Source organism: Gadus macrocephalus, chromosome 14 (genome assembly GCF_031168955.1).
Source record: "Gadus macrocephalus chromosome 14, ASM3116895v1".
NCBI lineage: Eukaryota > Metazoa > Chordata > Actinopteri > Gadiformes > Gadidae > Gadus > Gadus macrocephalus.
The window spans coordinates 18,792,795-18,813,869 of record NC_082395.1 but is presented as its reverse complement, the minus strand read 5'-3'; the positions used below and the strand labels follow the sequence as shown (position 1 = coordinate 18,813,869).

Sequence of the window (21,075 nt, the reverse complement as noted above, 5' to 3'; positions counted from 1 at the left end):
AGAAAATGTTTTATGAATTATTGTTCTCTCTCTCTCTCTCTCTCTCTCTCTCTCTCTCTCTCTCTCTCTCTCTCTCTCTCTCTCTCTCTCTCTCTCTCTCTCTCTCTCTCTCTCTCTCTCTCTCTCTCTCTCTCTCTCTCAAGGCCTGTGTAGGTTAAACATACGTAAATATTTTATATGAATAGCTGCTGTTTTGTCAGTTTAATTCGAACGGAAAAACGAGATGTTGTTTTTTCAGACGATCTCAATGCGCTCACACGAGCGGCCTGTCAGAGCGGCTCCATGTGAAACACTTCATTTGGCTCCCTGCGCCGTCAATCATCTGGGTGGGCGGGGTCGGGGGCGGGCCGTCTGCAGCCGTCCCGGTCACGAGGATTCTCATGCTGTTTAGCTGCGAGGTTCTGAGCGAGCAGACAACTGAGAGAAAGCGTTCAGTAAAAGGATACACACAAACTCAGACACACAAGCACACGCACAAGAACTGAGAGAGTTCTATAAAGAACGAGATCTAGAGAGGGAACTTAACGGAGTCTTTGCGTGACTGGGCCTCTTTCTCATGGACCTGGACTTTAACGATGTATTTTGTGATTTCAGCCATGAAAGGTAAGAGACGGGTAGATGTTTTTGCCTTGTTGCTTTGTTTTTTTATTGTGTTTTGATGCGCTGCGTGTTGTAAAAGGTGTTTTGGCCGGGCGTTGTTTTTATATTTTAGTTTAGTTTTTTTTCTGAAAATGCAATCACATTGATTTCGCAATCCAAATATCGAGTTTCATTGGTAGGCTCTAAATTGCACACGTGCCTACAACACCGCCCGAAGCGTTGGCATAATCGATCGAAACATACTGTATTACAGTGTAGGCCTATAAGATATTAATAACATTGCATGCAACCTCACTTTGGTAGCCTACGCATAGCAACCAAACATATGATCATGTCCTGACATTACAGAATGGCATGACAACTATTTACTGTAAATGCAAGTCATTCCAACAACATTCATGACATAATGACAGTTTGCCTATACCACAACACATCTCTCACTGATTGTTGGGAAGTTTGCAATTCTGTTTGATGGTCAATGTTTGTTGAGTGTTAGATATTGCTTTATTGGTATTTGTAATGAAGTCTTATCAAGGTATATGGCCACGGTCTACATTCAAACTTTGAATGTAAAATTTGCACATGAAAGGGTTATTGTTTTCTTATAACTGACATTTTGTATTTATTTTATAACTCCGCATACAGTAGGCCTACAGCACTTGCCGAACTTAAGATGTTTTTAAACTGCATTCACTTTTCATATGGACTTCTACTTAAGACAACACACACTCACACACGGACACACACGGACACACTCACACTCACACTCACACTCAATCACAAACAAACACGATGCCCGTGTCTCGCAGACCGTTGTATATTAGTCAGGTTGTGCCGCGATTTGAATGGAATCCCAACACAGTGGAGTCATCTCACAGTCCTGGGGATGCAGAGAGCAACCACAGGAAAAGAGAGCTGTTTGAAATTATTTTCTATGGAGCAACAGATATCTTTTTGAAATTATTTTCCATAGAGTGTCGAGCACTGCCCTCATTTTGTTTTACAATATGTTCTATATTTCGGGTTGTGATTTATTGAATTAATTTATTAATGAAGTTGTAGCTCAAAAATAGACAATTGTGTATATTTCTGTCAGTTTCTTCAATAATGCCAAGATTTTTCAAAATATTTGAATTGATATTCTAAACTGTGTCTTGTGGCACCTGCTTGCTGGTGAACAAGCACACCTGCACTTGCATGCAGAAGCATGAATAGCAACATGGTTGCGATAAAACCACCAAAGCAAAGATGAACGAGAAGCAATGACCCAGCCTCTCATACTGTGTATTCCCCTGTAAAAAAAATTGGGTTGATCACATGTCAGTTAAAAATACATTTGCAACAGAAAATGCTCTTATATACCGGTATCACTGTCTGTAGCTGTTGCCCACACTCGGTTTGTCATTCTAGCTTGATAATTTCTTTAGTGCCTCTCCTTTCTTTCTTTCTGGCGTGCCTAGCCTTTACTGTTTTTCTTACTTTTAAAATTGCTCAGTGCGTATTTTCTCAAGCCGCCAAAGTGTTTGAAAGGCAGGCGTTTTCCTGCACTTCCTCCCCCAAATTAGGGATGGGCATTTTGGACAAAAATCCCATTTGATATTCGCTGAGAAGTATTCTAATAATATTCTAAAATCGGTCAATCAAGAACCCCCCACGCACGCACCTCATGTACACGCACACACAATGACACAGGGAGAGGCTTCTATGAGTTGTATGAAATCAATCTGTTTATTTCAACAACTGCGCCATCAACATTCAACATCAAAATGATTTCAACTTGGGCTTAGGCAGATAGGCCTACATTCGCGAAAACAGATCGTTATTTATTTTACTGAACACAGCCTGCATGACGGTGAACTAGACACGTCTTTAGCATGTAGGAACTATGACCAAAAAAATAACGATTTGTTACCAGCATTCGTAGTGTTGATCAGCAGAGAAATAGTCTGCCAAAGACGTTTGCGTCGCTTAGCAACCGAGGACGCTGGGGTTGAAGTTACCGGACTACTTGCTGAGTGATACGACAGAAAAAAATAAATCCACTTTCCTTGACATTGGGCAAGGAAAGTGGATGCTTGGCAAAGAGCAATTATCAAAAAATGATTCACCACTGGAAGTTGTGAAGGCCCATGCAAGTGAACAAAGAGTTCAACAGCATTGAGAAGAGCCATGTATTAAATAACGATAGTCGCATTCATTATTCGATTTTCTACGTGACTCAGACTATTCGACTATTCGACGATCGTTGCCCAAATCATTACAAATGACCTCCGAAAACATTGTCATGCCATTCATGTTGCCTTCCAGTTCATACTCCCATGCAGTGATGCCTGGAGACCATTAAAAAGTATCAGTGATGTAACTACCAGACATTAAACTCCCATTATTCATGTATGCATATTTTATATGGACGGACTGGTAAATCTACCTTTGCTTGGACGGAAGCCAGCTGTAGTTCAACCTCTCCCTCCAAACGGTCACTCTTTAACAGAAGGGTACAGTGCCCTGTAAGAGTCAAAAAGGAATTCTTGGTATACAAAGTTTAGAGGGCCAAGGTGACATTGTGATAGTAATTTATTAGAAGGGCTGATTTAACCTTGTATTCTCCTCAAAATACATCTTTCAAAGCAAGCTGCCTTACATTTTAGCCAACCTTGAAATCAATTATATCTGGCATCTTCATACTCTCACTTGTGATGTGTTAATGAGTATGATTCCCTACACACTTCCACTGATGACAAATTGTTTTCCGTATGAATTAGGGATGCGCGAAGGCTGGAGTCTATGCTTAGCTCCGAAACGAATCCTTTTCTTTCTCACCCAACTCCTTATGATGTGATATCAAAGCCAATAGTTAGTTTAGTTTGTTGTCAATTCAGAACTGACTTTTCAATGGGACGCAGATCCACAGGACCACTACAACTACGGGCTTGCAATTCGTCCATGTGTCTATGTATTTATTAATATTTGACTAAGTAAATGGGCTAGCCTATTATTCAGACTTTTTAATTAAAGATAAGATCAGTATTGGTATCAGCGGATACTTAAGACATAAAGCCGTTTATGTCATTTTTAAACATACCATCTGCTTGCAATAACAACACATGTTGGTATAGCATATGTGTTGCAAACATACGCTGTGAGGTCACTCACCATTTGCTCAAATTGTGATATATTTGTCTACCCAAAAAAACTGGAAATTGTGAGCCGGATGCTTCCAAACTCCTTTAACACTTATACACTTGTACACTTATTGAATCCAGGTAGGCATTGATTGGCCTGGTGCTTTCATCATTCTGAGAGTCTGGTTGTGTGTGAGCTTGTGCTTGTGCATGTAGGTGTGTGTGTCTGATTTAAATTCCTGGTCTATGTCGAAACACTTCAAGAGGCAATTAGCTGCCAAAGATATGCCATAGGATTACAGCAGGCTTTGGGTGAGGAGATTAGTTAACTGTACGAGAGAGAGAGAGAGAGAGAGAGAGAGAGAGAGAGAGAGAGAGACGTGAGTTGCAGGTTGGTCGCTCGTCAGTGCATTCCCTCCCGTCATGTTGTCCTGGAACAACCCGCTGTGCCTTGAGCCAGTTTCTCTCTCTCTCTCTCTTGTGCTCTCTCTCACTCACTCACTCACCCCTCCACACACAGGTGTGTATGAGTATGTTCAGCTGTAGGTGCATGGAGGGATGTTGTTCTGCTCCCGTAACCTTACCAGGACTCAGATGGCGGGAACTGTTGAACCCAGAATGGTTCTATTCAACCAGAATGAACTAGTCGATCATTTAAAAGGGCCTTGTACTTTTAGTTTGATCACTAGTCGCTTTTCCAAGTTATTCAAATTATACTGACTTTTTATTCGTAAGATGGCAGAGCTTGGGACTTGAGACTTGACATTGAGTCATGAGAAAATACATGGTTAGGTTTAGGAAAACAACTATTTGGTTTGGCTTAGTGTTAAGGATGGAAATAAAGACCTTTCAGACATGTAAGACCTGGAGGCAAATCTCTCTTTTGTGCTGACAGCACCAAAAGTAGTGTTTCCATTTGAGCCTGACTTAAACAAACAATTGGCTTATTGGTTTCTTAAACGATTTAGCAAGGCCATAGTTAATCTTCATTAACCGTCAATTTCAAGAAAGTAGAAAATAGTTTGAACTATGAATAACTAAGTCATGTCATTTATTGAATAACTAAGTCATTGTCAAGTAACGTGCCTGGGGAGAATATCACAGTGGACTTAGAACTGTTCCCTACAAAAGTTCAGTTTCTTTGACGTTGTCTACAGGGTTTCCGTTCCAGTGTCTTCGGTCAATGAATGAGGTCTTTACAAACTGTTTGAAAGCTCCAGAACGGTACGGAATAGAACCGATTCTTCTAGTAAATAGTGAGTGACGCTGTCAATAAGCGCTCACCACTGATTGCTGTCAAGTTGGTATTTCGCTCCTCTCGCAAAAGCTCCCAACTGTCGCTGCCGGCCTGAGGTTGTACCCTTACCTGAGGCAGCTATGCTGCTGCAAAGTCCGGCCAGTGCCTCAGGGTGGTCCATCCTTAAATCTGACCATAGATAAGGGACAGATACCTTTTCTGCTAATGTGGCCTACTGCCATGTCTGAATGCCCTGGCTGCCCCTTCGCGTCTTGCTCAAAACAAAAATTTGCTCACACAGGCGACAAGACTTTTTGCTGCGGGGACCGTCAACTTCATGGGCAACACCACATAGAAGAAGTGTGTTCGCTATTAGCACATGAATCGAACTCCCAACTTTTTCCTTAATGCTTGTCTTTTTTGTCTCTGTACTGTGTGAATAAATATTGAATGATGTAGACGAAAATAGAGTATTGCGGTGAAGCGCTTATCGTCACAGCCCTACTTCAAACAGTACATCGCAAACCAACCTGACAAGTTTTGTCATCAAATTCTGGATGGCGTCCGATGCCAAATACACATTCCTTATTTACAATATTATTGTAAATAATTTACAGGTCAAGAAACTGCCTGAAACTTTGTAGGCTGAAATGTTACTACTGATAATTTCATTACATCAATCGCACCGGCGAATAATCTTTTGGCTCACAACACTACTTTAATTCCCATCTAAATCTCAGCTAAATCTGGAGGACATAGAACCCTGGACTATAGGAAGAACCCCGGCCCAGTTAAATTAAAATTGGGGAGAACCTTGATTGATTTCAGATATCCGGTGACACTAAGCATGCAAATTATGTGGTTTATTGTGTGCTATTAAAGGAGAAAAGCAGCCCTTTAACGGTGGAAACAACACTAGATTGAACTCTAGAACCCAAATACCGGCCGATTTAATCGCCACCGATATTATCGCCACCGATATATTGGTCGGATCCTACAGTGCAAGGTTGAACATGTTGATTCACAGTTGATATAAGTTATTTTCTTTTTAGATTTACTTGCGAGCCAATTATCCTCAGGCAATCCCATGGGTGTCAAACTCATTTCAGGTTGCGGGCTGTAATCATACTATCATTCAAAGACCAAATCAACCGGGATAGCAGCTTGAAATATTAGAGGCGGTTTGATGGTGACATAAGCGTGTCGCTATCAACCTTCCGATCATAAGTCACTGTGGATGACGACAACTTTAATGTCTTTGATCATGTCTCAGATAAATGTTGTTTTTCCTGTTTCCAGTGTTGGGATTCGGATAATTTACCCTTCTGGGAATTTGTTTGAACCAGCTTTAGCATTTTAGAGTAAACAAGGTAACGGATGGTGCATCTTATAACGGTCTTGACTACTCTTGTCTCATTAGTATTCGCTGGCTGCTTCCACTAATTATGCATCATGATGGGCATAGTATTAGCTAAACAACATGCTCATCTCCCTTCTTATCTCATATTTAGGGAACTAAGAAGGGTATGCAGGCTTATTATTTAGAAAATCCGCTTTTATATCATCATCATTCAGCCATTTATATAATGTGAGCTGAATATTATAAGAAAAAAATGTGATCAATTATTAAACATTTGTCAACGATGGGTCTATAATATGTCAAATCATATTTGACACATTATTAGCCAAGGACAACCATGTTGTGAATATTAAAATACAACTGGACAGAAGTGATAATATTCGCTGCTCAGGTAGATTCGTGTTTGATCTCAATCGGAAACCTGAAACCTGCATCAGTAACTTGTAAAAGTCTTATTTTAGCTAAATCAGCAGTAGGAAATTAGAAAAGGGAGTTGGACTGGTTTGAGTTCTAGGATTACACTGTAGACCCTGGTTATAACATCTGTTAGAGGCTTTGATAGCGTCACTAAGCTAAGATACCAGATTTGGATTATTAGACTGCTTAGTCTGATTCATCTGCTAATAGTGTGAACTAACTAAATTGTGTTTTTGTACTCCATGTGTCATTCCATATTTCTCTCCTTCTCACACAACACATCAGCCACCGGGAGCTTATGGTCACTACAGTCGTGTAAAATACAGTAACAATGTACATGTTTGCTGTCAAAATTTGATAGAAAGTGATTTAGTCTCCTGAGAAGGGTGTTATTTTTTGTTGTGCCATATGGTGCATGCTTGAATTATAAGGTAGACATATCCCTTCTTTGTCCATTCCTTGATGAGGAAAGGTTTACAATATTCAAAATAACTCTTCTTTAAATCTCATTTAATTTCTGACCAGCTACAAACCAAAAAGTTTTTAACAAAGTCCCCATTAGTCTCATGTTCAGGGTATTTGTGGAACAATGGGAACCTATTAGCGAGAAACAAAGAGCTTTATCCTGCATGTGACTACTCATCCAAGAAACCAGCATTGAAGGAGATGATGAACAATCACATGTGATGCTTGTTTTGTCCCTAACATGCTTAGGGACAAGCAAAGCATCGACATGGAAAACGGAGGACAATAAGTTAATAAGTTACGTTTTCACACAAAACCTGTGTGGATAGGCACAAACAGACAAAAAGAAAAAGACTTGAGTAAAGACAGAAAAGGGGAAAAGATTAAAGTAGAGGGAAGATAAAAGGTTTAGATGGAACTGGATGGATCAAAGAAATAACCAGATACTGTGTTGATTGAAGATAATCATAAAGCAATAAGGATGAAACATAGAGCTTTGGAGCGTGTGTCAAGGAGGCATTGTTGTGTGCATCATCATGCATAAGCTTAAAGCGAGCTGACAGCAAAACAGACATCATATTCATTAAAGTAATGTATGGGCTTTCCTTTCATTTGACCAACTGTGTCCTTTCTAGATTTGTCTTGTCTTGTTTGCTCAGCAGTGACGGTAATCATTGTTTACCTATATTTGTGTGCGTTTGTGTGTGTTTGTTCTATACTGTATACATTACAGGCTTGACGGCTCCACACAGCAATCAAACAAACGAGTGTGTTCAGTGCATGGCTTAGCCTCAAGCCAGTGGCATTGTGTGTAATACAAATTAATGGAAATCCATCTCTGTGTAAATGTTTAATATGTCTTGTGCCTCTGTGTCATATTCAAGTATTGGAGAAGGTTGACGAATAGGTAGAAGACAGCGACTTATTCAACTTACATCAGATTGTTCAAGTCAAGTAAATCAAACTCATTATTTCTCTTTCTAAATGTTGAATTTCAGAAATGGTTATTATGGATGTTTCTATTCAGTGATCTAAAATGGCAAATCCAAAGAAGCATGCAAGCACTGCCCTGTTTGCATAATCATTGGCTACTTCATTGTTGCACATATTTCTTGTATTTACTAGGGCTGGATTACTAAACACATTTCCACCATAACTGAAGCTGTTCAGCAGCTCAAATTACCACCATTTCCCCACTACTGTGTAAAGCACTCTCCGACAGTGGGATAAGTCTTTGTTATCTCATGTTTATGGATGATTGCACTCACACTTGGGATTCAAGTGGTTTAGGGGGTACCTCTACTCTAGCTCCAGTATGAGCTAAATATTTTGATACGTCTATATGAACCTACTCTAAAGGCATTACTTTCTGGGTTGTGCTCAATGATGTTACCCTTTGAACTGCTATTAAGGGTATATTGATTCAGATTAGTTTACATTTTTAACAAATGTTTAACAACATTTTCAAAAAGTTACTGTTCATGGAAAGCAAGATTGTCTTAAGCTGCAGATGATTTGGGGTCTGTTTCAAATTGCCATGCTCGATAACACACTGTACGCAGGGTGACCTACTGTCTCTCAGGTGAATACAGTTCTGTAGCAGCTGCAACGTGGCCCGGCTCCTATCAAAACATAAAGCATATCTCAAGGAATACTCACTTTTTTCGTGTTTGTTGGTAACCACTTTCATGGTGATGCAAATTTATGCAAATCCAATTCACTACGAAATAGAACATGAATGTGTGCTGTTTCGTTAACAATTGATATAAGCACACAAAAGATGTTTGTTTCTGCACTATATATTATGTATTGTTTATGGTCAAGCCTTAAAGCCGCAAATAGCCATGTCCTTGTATTTATAGCAGAAGCTAGCACAGAATCCTAACACTTCAAATACGTGCAGATGAATGAATGTGTGTGTGTGTGCATGGGTGGGTAGGTGTGGATGTGTGTCTATGGTGTCTGCCGACCAAACATTTCTGTATGTTTTGTTTGTTTTGGCGTGAGCTTTAATTGTGATGCACTTAAGCTTGAAACTCGTGACAAAGATAAGAAGCTACTGTTTTCTAGCCGGCTACATCACAACTCTAAAGACCTAAACATGCCCAGGCATCTGCAGCCTGTAAGCAACACCATGCATCTGCAACATCACTGCGACCTAGTGAAGGTGCCATGAGATGTTGTGGACCACTAATTGGTGCATTGACGTCGGAGGGCTGCATGCGCAAACCCCTCAGTTTCAGCCTACAGCTAGCCTAGCATAACTTTGATTCTAAGATGCATTGAAATCTCATTATTGCTCTTCTTTTGAAATGTTTGTTGCAGTCGAGAGTGTTGCCCACATTGGCTGTATGGTTGGTTGATAAATCACTGAAAATCCCCCCAAAAAAATAGTTTGGGACATTGTTACCGGATTAAGGAAAACAATGCCGAAGCATGTTGCCTCAACAGACCTCAGGCACCCACCCGAGTTACAACCCCCACAACACACGTCAATGCTGGGACACACACACAAAACTTCCACCCCTGACAGTGTTGTCACCAAAAGGCCTCCTACGACTGGGTCTGATTCCGCTCCTTTTTATCAGCCCGTCACTGATGCCAGCCCTAGCAGACAGCAGCTCTGACACTGGCAGTCACCTGAGGACTCAGGAACGATGATACATCCCAGACTGTGACCAATCTTTCATGTCATCTCAGTCACAGCAAAGAGTGTCTGTTGCAACACAGTGGTGTCGTCAGCCTGCTGTTGACAACGCTATCAACATTACATCAAGCAGTTTATTCCATATCGCCTCTGAAATGTTTACAAGGGGAACTTTGTTTTTCACCACAAACCACCGATCTCGACAAAGATTTTGACATTGTAAATCAGAATGATTGGGTCGAACAGGGATTGGATGGCAGGAGTTTGTTTCAGAGTGTCAAAAACAAGTTTCTCTCTCTCTTTATTTCTTCTCTCTCTCACTATACGACGCATCAAAGACAACCATATCTGTGCACTGCAGACTATCAATAACTAGTCTCTTCTTGGTACCATCATGATCTCGCAAGTTCACATTGCGTTCCTCGTGATGATCGATCTGTCCTAGAGCACGTTGAAAGCCTCTTGACTGACGGTGAAACAAGGAGCGCCACAGTCTGGCGGAGTTGAGATACAATGGCGGTTGCCTGAGCAGAGTGTAGCAATCTGTGAAGCAATCATATCAGTTTTATACAAGATAGTACTGCGTAATTATGTTAAAAGATTAACAGGAACTGCAGTGAAGGCTTTTCCCATAGAATCTGGCAGAATCTTCCTTTACTTCCAACCAGATTCTTGTTTACGCTCTTGCTCTCTTCAATCAAGAGCATAATTTTTTACCTGATTGTCTGGAGTTTTTCAATGGCTGCCACAATATGGGGTAGATTATAGATGGAGATAATAATCTATAATAAATCTATAATCTATTCATTTATCTGTAATTGATCTAACTATCTATAATCTATCTCTCTATGTATCTATCTAAAGACCTCCCCTTTTGTTCTCCTCCATTTCTAACACAAGTGGTTTGCCTGCCAATCACACGGCAACTCACTTTCACTAAAGGGTACCCAAAAATGTACTAATTACACTAAATTATAGAACATACGCACGAAAGAACAACAACATTCGTGTCACCTCGAGAGCTTAGTGGAAACCTCATCTGAACTTCAATTGAACAGTGTGAAGTGTTTGAAGCGTTGGATGATTGACTCCTTGGTTCTCTGTGTCGTGAGTCTGGGCCAGGGACTGACTGACTGGCAAAACAGGTCCAGGCATCATTCCAGACCCTCTCAGACGTTGCCTTTCTGCCACGTTGAGTAAAATTGAGTGTCGTGCTTAAGGCCATTTTCTCCCGACTCGTTTATCAACTTTCTTCAGGGGCTTTGTGGCTTTATGTATTTGATATTACTATATGTTTTTTTGTGAAAAGGAATGACATGCTGAAGTGGTACAGCCAACCTGTGTTGCATTGTTTGCAATGAAAGAGAGCTGGACCACATTGAAAAGCACCATTTGGCGTGAATGATGGCCTTGAATTGGAGCTAGTTGGATACACTTCTTAACAGAAATATTGCCCGACAGTTTTGGGGTTTTTTGGTGTTGGGATGAAAGAGATAATCAGCACATATTACTAAAATGCTTCAAAAATATATTGCCTACCCTAGCTTTAAGACTCGAAACATCGCTTGTTTAATCTTTTAGACTTCAATTCAAGTATTTGTCCAGTCACAGCTAGGTTTGCAGAAGGAGGATTCCTCTCAGCTAGATATCTTCTTTTGAATCAGGGTTAAAGGTCCATAACCCTGTTTAATCTCTTCCCTACATAGGGCGAAAACATCACTGTATTTTTTAAAAGCAAAAATGTGTTATTCTGTTTTTATCTTTGCCAACATCCCAGTCAAAACCAAATGTCTTTGTGTCAATCTAGCGACACTTATTCCATTATTGCCCAAAAGCAGAAGTCACCGAGCAACCCTGTTGCTTTGCTCCACAGAATCCGTCTGAATGATTAATTTTATGTCTGTGATTTTGGCTGAAGCGTCTGTGTTAAGCGACAGCATGGCACATTTGTGTGTAAGGAAGATCTTGCACCTGGGCAGGAGTTTGTTTACTTCCTCTGCCTCGCTGGCACTAAACACAGATGTTTTTGGAGATCGCATTATTGCCAAATTTATAATGAGGATGAATTCTGCGGACCATAACCTGACAGCTCTTTGTGACTTGCTTTTTTATGCTTTTGGACAACAATGGACGTGCACTATATTAGTCCATCTGTTGTTTGCTGGACAGAAAACATATCACTCGGACAGCTTTGCACTTGGAAACATAAAACCGATTAAATCTAAATCTGCTTTCATTCATATTTTCCAGTTTGTGTTTTAGTACAGCATATGGAGTTGGTTTCTTATTTTGTTAATTTTATATTATCATCGGTGACGCTGTGTTCATGGTAGGACAGGATATTAGAAATAGAAGTATATCTAACGAGGAAGATCCCCTTGATGTGTATCAAGGGGAATGTAAACAAGGCTGTGTGTGTGTGTGTGTGTGTGTGTGTGTGTGTGTGTGTGTGTGTGTGTGTGTGTGTGTGTGTGTGTGTGTGTGTGTGTGTGTGTGTGTGTGTGTGTGTGTGTGTGTGTGTGTGTGTGTGTGTGCATTAGCATGTACTCTGTTATTTGAATGTGTGTTGTTTTTATTAACAGTGTAGTGTGAGAAGGACTTTTTCTTGCTTTAGGCATGTTGTTTCCTCAACCACTCTGCCTACATTAACATTTTTCAAATAAGAAAGTACCTCTCTTCATTCATGGAGGCAGAAGTCCTTCACTCCTGTCATTCTGCCGTACAATACTGTTGTCACCTTTGAACCATGATGTGTCTGAAACTGAGCTGTAGGGCGCATTGTACAGTATTGCTCAATGTTTGTCTATTTATCCTACTGGTTCCAACAGCTTGATTGTTTTTGCTCTGCTTTTAAATGCTGATGGGCCAGATTAGCTTCCAAATAGATGTTGGTGGTTACTTGAGGATTCTCCTTAATGATGTTCTTCTGCCGCAGACCCAGGGGATGGCAGGCACACAGTGATATATATCTAGAGCTTGCCGTAGAAATAATTGCAGGTCTCAAATTAACTCTAATTTCAAGCTGCAGCTTTATTGTAACGTGAGCTTTGATGTTTATGCTGAATCCATAATTCAACAGGGATTAGTGCTACATAGGATAGAATGAGGCTTGTTATGGTGGATTTGATGTACATTTATAACGAGGGGAGGCAGAGAGACCAAAATAACAATGTCTTAGCATATTTGCTCAATCAATAGAGGATAAATAGATTTGATTTAAAACACGTATTGGATTTATTGTTAGACATTAGTTTAACCTGTGTTTGCGCATGTGGTAGCCATGTCTTTGTATGAACAACTGTGTATCCCTTTTGGGATTAAAGGTCAGTGTGTGTGTCTGTCTTTGTGCGTGTTTGTGTCAGTGTGAGTAGGCATGCAAGCCAAGTTTGTTGCTCTCAATTATATTTGTTGTCTAATAAACAACAAGATCATGGGTATTCATTTCTTCCATCGCATTCTTGACTTGAAACTTGATTTTGAAACTTTGATTGCATTTTAAGCACTAATTAAAAAAGATACTGGGAGGAAATGAAATGCAATAATCTTTATTCTGATGGCCTGTATACATATGTATATATGCAAATAGGAGTCCTTCATTCCCTGGCACAATCGTTTTGCCCTTCCTAGCTGTTTGTGACTACAGCTGCATATGGTTTACTCTGGTTCCGCCAAAACAATGGGTGGTTAATCTCTGCTGGAGCATTGTCTCCAACATCAACATGGTTTACAAAAGTCTGTGATTCAAGAAAACACACACGCCAGAAAACATTGCGCAATTGTCTTGCGCGTGGTGCGTGCTTTATTGCACTTCAGGAACACTGATGAATGCAGGATGATGACGACGAGTATGTTGTATTGTATTAAGATAAGATAACACATTATGTTTGGGGGAGGGGGGGATTTGATTGTTCATTTCTCGTCATCCCTCTTGTTTTAACCTTTATGGGCCTTGTTGTTGACTGACTGCAGTGAAATACTTATTCTGAAACACAATTCTAGTGTCTAATCAGGAAGTGGCCCATCAGCTGTGATCTGTTGATAAAATCTTCTGTGGTTGACTCCTTATCTGTCTTTCTCTCTCTCTCTCTCTCTCCTTCTATCTCCCTCTGTTTCCCTCTATATCTCTCTCCTGGTCTTATCTCTTTATCTAACTCTCACTGTGTCACATGGCTCTCTCTCACTGCCGCCATGGCTCAAACCCTGCTCTGCGCTTCACTGTTCTGAGCTCACTTCACTGGTGGAAAATAACCATGTAGTCATTTGTGGATACATGTTTCTGTTAGGCTGGCCTAGAGGCAAAAGAGAAGTAAATCGATACCAGAACCACACATGTGCAAACACACATAACCACCACACACATATGCACACCAACACAACGCACGCACACTGTATTTTTGTATACTTTGTTATAGATTCTAGGCTTCCACCTTTATCACATTTTTTTCTCTCCTTCACCAGCTGCTTTCCTCACACCTCTCACTCCTTTCATACGTCTTGGAACCACACACTTCATTTGTTCTCTAAGTCCAGCCTTTCTGTTCCCTGGATTAGTGGTTGTTTGGTGCCTAGCACAAGTAAACAAGGGATACATTTTGAACATATTGGAGAGTTTTAAATGTAAGTGCTTTGGTTCCAAATTCCAGCCATTGTGTTTTTGAAGATGGGATGTTTTAAGTATAGTTTATCTTTATTTCATTATAGCTGTGCTGAAAATTATTGTCCCCCTCTGGTCTACTATTAACCTACCCAATTCCTTTAGGGAGGGGCAACAGAAGAAGTATTCCAAAAGAGGTATCAGACTATCATTCTAGTCTTAAAAATAACCTGGTGACAAAGTAATCTCATTATATACAATAGTAGCACCGAAAGAGTGGCAATAGGAATGAACGACGCTCTTGTTATCTTATTATCATCTTGCTTCTATTTGTGTTCTGCTGTCAAACATTTCAAAAAGTCGTATTAAATCACAAACCACAATGGGGGGGAAGAGCTCCTATTTGCATTTCAATGTTTTCTAGCAGCTACCGAACTGAGTCCTTGTTTGACTCTCATCTTGTGCCTCTATTCTGAGTGTTTAACCTCTTCCGTTTGACTCCCTGTTGTGTGGGCTTGTTCAGTTCAAACAGAATCACAGGGCACAAGTGGAAAAGGAGGCGACTATCCTGCGGGAATCAATAATGCAATGGATTCTATTTAGAGATCATGGGACATGAGATCTGCAGGCCTGTGAGCTACAGAGAGCTGGAAACAATGCGTCCTCAGAGTAGGAAACTGGTGCTGGTGACACGACCTCAATAGTACCACAGCTGAACCTGTGGATCTGTCAAAGCTGTGTGTGTGTGTGTGTGTGTGTGTGTGTGTGTGTGTGTGTGTGTGTGTGTGTGTGTGTGTGTGTGTGTGTGTGTGTGTGTGTGTGTGTGTGTGTGTGTGTGTGTGTGTGTGTGTGTGTGTGTGTGCGTGCATCTGGTTGTGTGTGTGTGTGTGTGCATCTGGTTGTGTGTGTGGTATGATGGCTATGTTTATCTGATATTGATGTTTCTTTTTACTCAAATACTAAACATACTATTCAGAGATGCTCGGTGCACGATTGCTTGTGTGAGTCTTCTACAAAGAGATGTTGGTCTACTGGATGCATGTTAGGTTAAAGTTAAAGTCGAACAAAGTCTGAGAACAGCATAAAATAAATATTCAGTTGGCCAAGGTAAAGAGTTGTATTTTCAACTCTGAAGGGGGTTATTTTCAAACAAACACTACGTTATAACTACTACTATTACTATACTACTACTGCTACTGTACAATCACAGTACTAGCCATTCATCTTAAATTGTTATATCCCTATGTTTGTATGTGTTTTTTCACTTTATATTTCCACACTGGCAAATGCATTATTAGAGAAACTAATGCTACCAAATAAATAACATGATGTATACACACATGCGTAACCATCCAAAACCCTAATCTAAACAAAGCATTTTACCCAATGCACATTATCTTGTGTAATGGCTAACAGTTCAACACATGAAACACAGTTTAATCCAGGAATCCCGGATTAAACTGTTCTGGATTAAACTGTACTTTGCATTCAGGCATCCTGAGGATGCCTGAATGCAGAGTGAGTCCATTCAGATAAGGGCCATTGAGATGCAGGCGGCTGTTAAGCATTTTATGGTGATTGCACACAGGTGAGGGGACATTGGGGATCAACCCAGAACTTTCCTTCAAATGTTTTAATGCATGTAGTAACTGAAAGCTGATATACTAACTCCCAGTGTGAGTCTGTTGAGAAATGAATCGGTGTGATTTCAGCACAATTCTCAGTGTGGTGTTATTCAAGCAGTGATACATGGCCATTCAGTCCGCCAGCCAGTCAGTCGTTCAGTGAGTCTGTCAACAGGCTAACAAATCATTCAGTCAATCTCTACCCCTGCCCCTGTGCGTGGTACCCAGCGAGTCCAGTCAGCCACGGACTGGCTGCGTGTCCACCGGTTACGTAATGGATATTCAAACCCCAGCACAGTCGAGTGCCGTTTTATTCAGACGCTGGATGCTGTTAACGTCTCTCAACACAGATCACTTTAGGCTATTTTTACATTTTGGTATCGTTGCCATGTTTCAATCACCCTGCAACACGCCTGGTTGAGCCCAGCCCTGTTCTCATCCTGTTAAATACATTTTCTTTTTTAAAGTGTGTTTATTTTGATCCATTATATGGGCCATGTCAGATTGTTCTCGTGCGCTTTTATTAAGGAAGCTGAGGTAATTTGTATGTCGTGTGGTAATCAGTGGGAAATATGTGTACGAGTGGTGCAGTTAAGCGTTAATCTATCAACCAGCCTCTACTTCTCTGGCCCACAACTAGATGTGTCTGTTTCTTCCAGCTTACATCTTGAAAACTAAGACCAGGACGATCGCTGAAGCCAGGACTCTAATGTCAAATGTTCCATATGGAAATAACAGTCATTACAGCAGCGTTTAACATTTAGAATCTCCAAGCAGTAAAAGGCTGCTGACTTATGGTGTTAGTTGGAGTGTTTTTATGGTTAATACTTTCGAATAAACGACACAGAAAAGCAATTTAAAAGGGCCTGTCTACTTACATGAATCCTTTTCTCAAAGGTAAAGCAGCCAATTGGTAACGTTGAAAGATGCGAAATCGCGTGTGTGTGTGTGTGTGTGTGTGTGTGTGTGTGTGTGTGTGTGTGTGTGTGTGTGTGTGTGTGTGTGTGTGTGTGTGTGTGTGTGTGTGTGTGTGTGTGTGTGTGTGTGTGTGTGTGTGTGTGTGTGTGTGTCATGCGTTCAGTGCAGTAGTTTAGTAGGGTAGCTAGCTTGTTGTGGTAGCGTAGCTTCTTGCCTGCCTGCTGGCTAATCTTCTGCCTTCAGCCACTGCCACTGACTACTAGCTCTGCAGGGGTGACCAGGGGAGCCAAGTGCCTAAAGGCTTAGTTATGGTTCCACATCGACGCAACGCAAGGGGGTTTACCGACCCATTACGTCCTTGCGCACCCTCCTTGCGTTCACCGCAAGGGCCTGACGTGCGCCTCACAGAAATTCTAACCTTGCGTCGTGGCAACGCAGCAACAAGGGCTGTAATTGGTCCACGCATTAATACCCGACGCAGAACCAAAACAGGTTCAAGACTGCGTCTAAGCGTCTGCGTGGTCCTTGTGTAGCTATGGTGAGACACTGGCCATCTTGGGTCTCCCCCTTGACACTGTGTTCAAACTGAACTCTCCTCTATGCTGTTTTTTTGCAACTCTAGTAAATATGTGTGAAGCATTGTTCAATGTGTAAACAAGAATCTGAAATAAATCATCTCTCAATGAGGTCCATCCCATTGTATGACAAGTTATACTATAAACCTTTTGTATGTGTGCATCTGAATTGCCCAGACTCCATTCCAGCCTAGATTTAAAATCCTGGCAAGTCAAGCTATAGCGCTCAGTTCTCTCACTGAACGAGATAGAGTGGGGGAGTGGGATATAAGGAAGAGAAAGAAGAAGGAAGGAGGCGTTAAAGCTGTTCAATTGTTAGTGTGTTGAGATTGTTCATAAAATTGGTTCACTGTGTGTACTGGAATCCTCACAAAAGAAGAGGAAGGAAAACTCGAGCAATAGACATTTTTCTAAAATGTTTCTAAAATTAGGCACTTCATTTTGAGATGCACATTTTTTTAAAGGCTCTGGCTGTTATGCATATTATTTTCAAATGCATTCCTTATTTGACTTAAAATGAGAAAGAACATCTATTTTTTATTACGTTAAAACATTAACAACGGTAAAACTTTACTATATCCATTGTTACAATTTTATTTAACTTTCTTTATTTGATTTAGGTTAGCTGTTAACTCCATACAGACAATATTCTCTTACTGGATCTCTTTGAATTTTAATTGAATACCACTGCACTATGTCAGTGGCATGGCTGGAGAGCAGCATCAACAAGGTGTCTTGTGTTGCATCTAATTCTATCACGACTGAAGTAGGGGTGGGAAAAATAATTGATTCTTCGATGCATCGCAATTCTCTCTAGAACGATTCCGTTTCGATGCAGATAAATTAATACGTTTTTTTGATTTTGTTCGCCTGCTGCAACATTCTGTTTGCCAGAGTAATTTTAGTAATTTAACAATTATTTAATTTATCTTCAGTGTGTTTTGGCCAATATGATTTGTCTTGACAATTGTGATTCAGCCTACGCATAGCATGCATGCAAACTCACAGCCAGACACAAGAACTCCTTCTAATTCAAGAGCAGCTTTTTCTTTAATGACATAGAAAAGCTGAAACCTATTTTTTACATGCTTCCATATTGTGTCGTAATGCAAGCTGCATTGATTATTGCATTGTTCATAGAAAGTCATATTTGTGAAAAAAGCTTTCTCTCCAATAGAATATTAGATAAGTTAATTCATCTGTTTATGTCTTTCATGATCATCACAAAAGTAGGAAGTGATTAGCAAACTCTGAGTAGCAAACTCAGATGTACAGTATATATACTGTATTTGTGAGAATCACCCTTCGAAATGTACATAAAAAAAATAATAGCTTTAGAATCGAATCGTTGACCCCCTTGTATTGAAAATAAGCAGGGGCTAGAAGGGCATTCACAGTAAAGGGCTGATTATGGTTACATGTTCACGCAACGCAATGACCACGCAGACGCTTCGATTAAGTCGTGAACCTTTATGGCTCTGCGTCGGGTTTTATTAAGCCGACCAATCACAGCCCTTGCTGCTGCTGCGTCGCCTCGACGGAAGGTTAACATTTTTGTGTGCCGCACATCAGGCCCTTGCGTCGGACGCAAGGAGGGTCCGCAAGGACGTAAGGGGTCCTTAACCCCATTGCGTGGTTGTGGGACCATAATCAGCCCTTAATTCAGCATTTGTATTTTGCATTTGTGCACTGTGTTTGGCCTATGTGATGATATCATTAGAGTTATTTATTTATTTATTAGAAGAAGCTTTTATTAAGCTGGTGTTTTTGTTTTTCTTATCTTAGGGTGGCTACGCAATACGCATTCAGATATTTGCCGATATTTAACCTCTGTCTCTACACAAAGTCGTTAAATGGTATTTATCAGCTTAATGTTAAATAGTCTCCTTCTAATTGTGTAGGGTATTAAAAGGCCAGAGTTATGCTTTTCTTCAAGGTTTTTTACTTCGACACATTTACGCAGCTGCGTTTTCAGAAGGGGATTTTAATATGTATATTTCTACCATGGTCTACATGTGTTGAGTTGAAATCTTTCCAGACCCTTCTCTACTCTAACACCAAAATGTGCCAAGAATTTTATTGGGACGGGGGAACGTATTGAAACTGCAGGTTTAGGTTAAACATGTATGTATGTGCTTATAATGACCCAAATTCTGCCAATATGCATAGTTGTGATGGACTGGATTCTATGTGTCATAGGGCTGTGATCCACAAATCGTTGATGACAAAACACAACAACCAACAATTCAAACCCGATAAGATAAGATAGGTAGTCATTCATTGATCCCACATGAAGAATTCTGTTTCCACAGCAGCAATTACAGGAAAGTAGTAGAATAATACAATTATACACATTGAAAACAGTTAAACTACAGAAAGTAAAGCGAAAATACACTGAAAATATGTCTTTGTACACAATAATGATAGCAGAAATGTGGATGAGTTACATCATTAATAGACTTTATCATTGCTTGTCCTGCAAATCTAGGATGATATAATATCCACATGCTTGGGCCACATGTGAGCCACATGTTTAACTGCTTTAGAGATTTGATTTTAGATTTTAGATTAGATTTAGATTTATGGTCGCTGGGCAGGGTAAAAGTACAGAGACAACTGCACTTAGCGTCTTACCAGAATTGCAAAAAAGCAGTAAGGTACAGAGTTTATAAATGCCATAATATAGATAGTGTAGTGTGAACAGTATGGACAATATGAACAGAAGAGATGCGTCTTTTTTGAACCGGCTGATGATTATTTTGATGTAAGCGTATAATTCTGATAATCATTTCCTTCCCTTTCTTTTTTTTTCTCTCTCTCTCTTTCTCCATCTGCCTCTCTCTCTCTCCACAGCTCAGATTGAAATAATCCCCTGTAAGATCTGTGGAGACAAATCTTCAGGAATCCACTATGGCGTGATCACCTGTGAGGGCTGTAAAGTAAGTCCTTTACGTCAATCCCTGGCTTAGATCTACACACCAGCGACTGTCCGACCAATGATGGTCGGACAGTCGCATAGTGACCAACCAACCGACCGGAAAGTGTAACATACATGTACTGATACGGTCTCCTTGACATATCTTCAGTGAGGTACCTAGAATCTAGTTTCAACCTCCAACACCCTCCTCCAGGTGATCCAGCCGGGGATTGATCAGAGCCCAAATTGTTTGCAGATGGTTAGCTTCTTATCCCTCAATGTCCCCTATCGAGCCACAGTCATCTGGTACACAACCCTGCTGCTGCATAAGTGGTACTACACGTGGCTCGCCTCTTCCTTGCTCCCTCGCTGCCCAACGCGAAATGAAGCTTTTGGTCAGAGGACCTGTAGACCCTGGAGGTCGAGGCGAAGGAAGCAGAGGAGCTCTAACAAATAAGCAGGTGATAACCATTCAAGGCTTCAAAGAAGCAAACAGTAGCACTTTATAATTGCTTCTGCAGCGTATGGGGAGCCAGTGAAGAGAGGCCGGCACAGAGCCGATCACTACCCTCTTCTTAGAGCCAGAAGCCTGACAGCA

General features: G+C 40.6%; 1 protein-coding gene across 2 annotated transcripts in view; it reads left to right on the top strand.

Moving 5' to 3' along the window:
- The window catches only part of LOC132472500 (nuclear receptor ROR-alpha A-like), an 85,252-nt gene that overhangs the window by 49,281 nt on the left and 14,896 nt on the right, over positions 1 to 21,075 (top strand). Inside the window, exons 1-2 of one of the 2 annotated variants that reach the window (XM_060072134.1) lie at positions 349 to 603; positions 20,414 to 20,499. In XM_060072134.1, the coding sequence (XP_059928117.1) occupies positions 576 to 603; positions 20,414 to 20,499 (114 nt within the window). In that variant the 5' untranslated portion in view covers positions 349 to 575. Of the gene's footprint in view, positions 1 to 348; positions 604 to 20,413; positions 20,500 to 21,075 lie in introns of those variants that run through there. The other variant, XM_060072133.1, reaches the window with a different exon arrangement.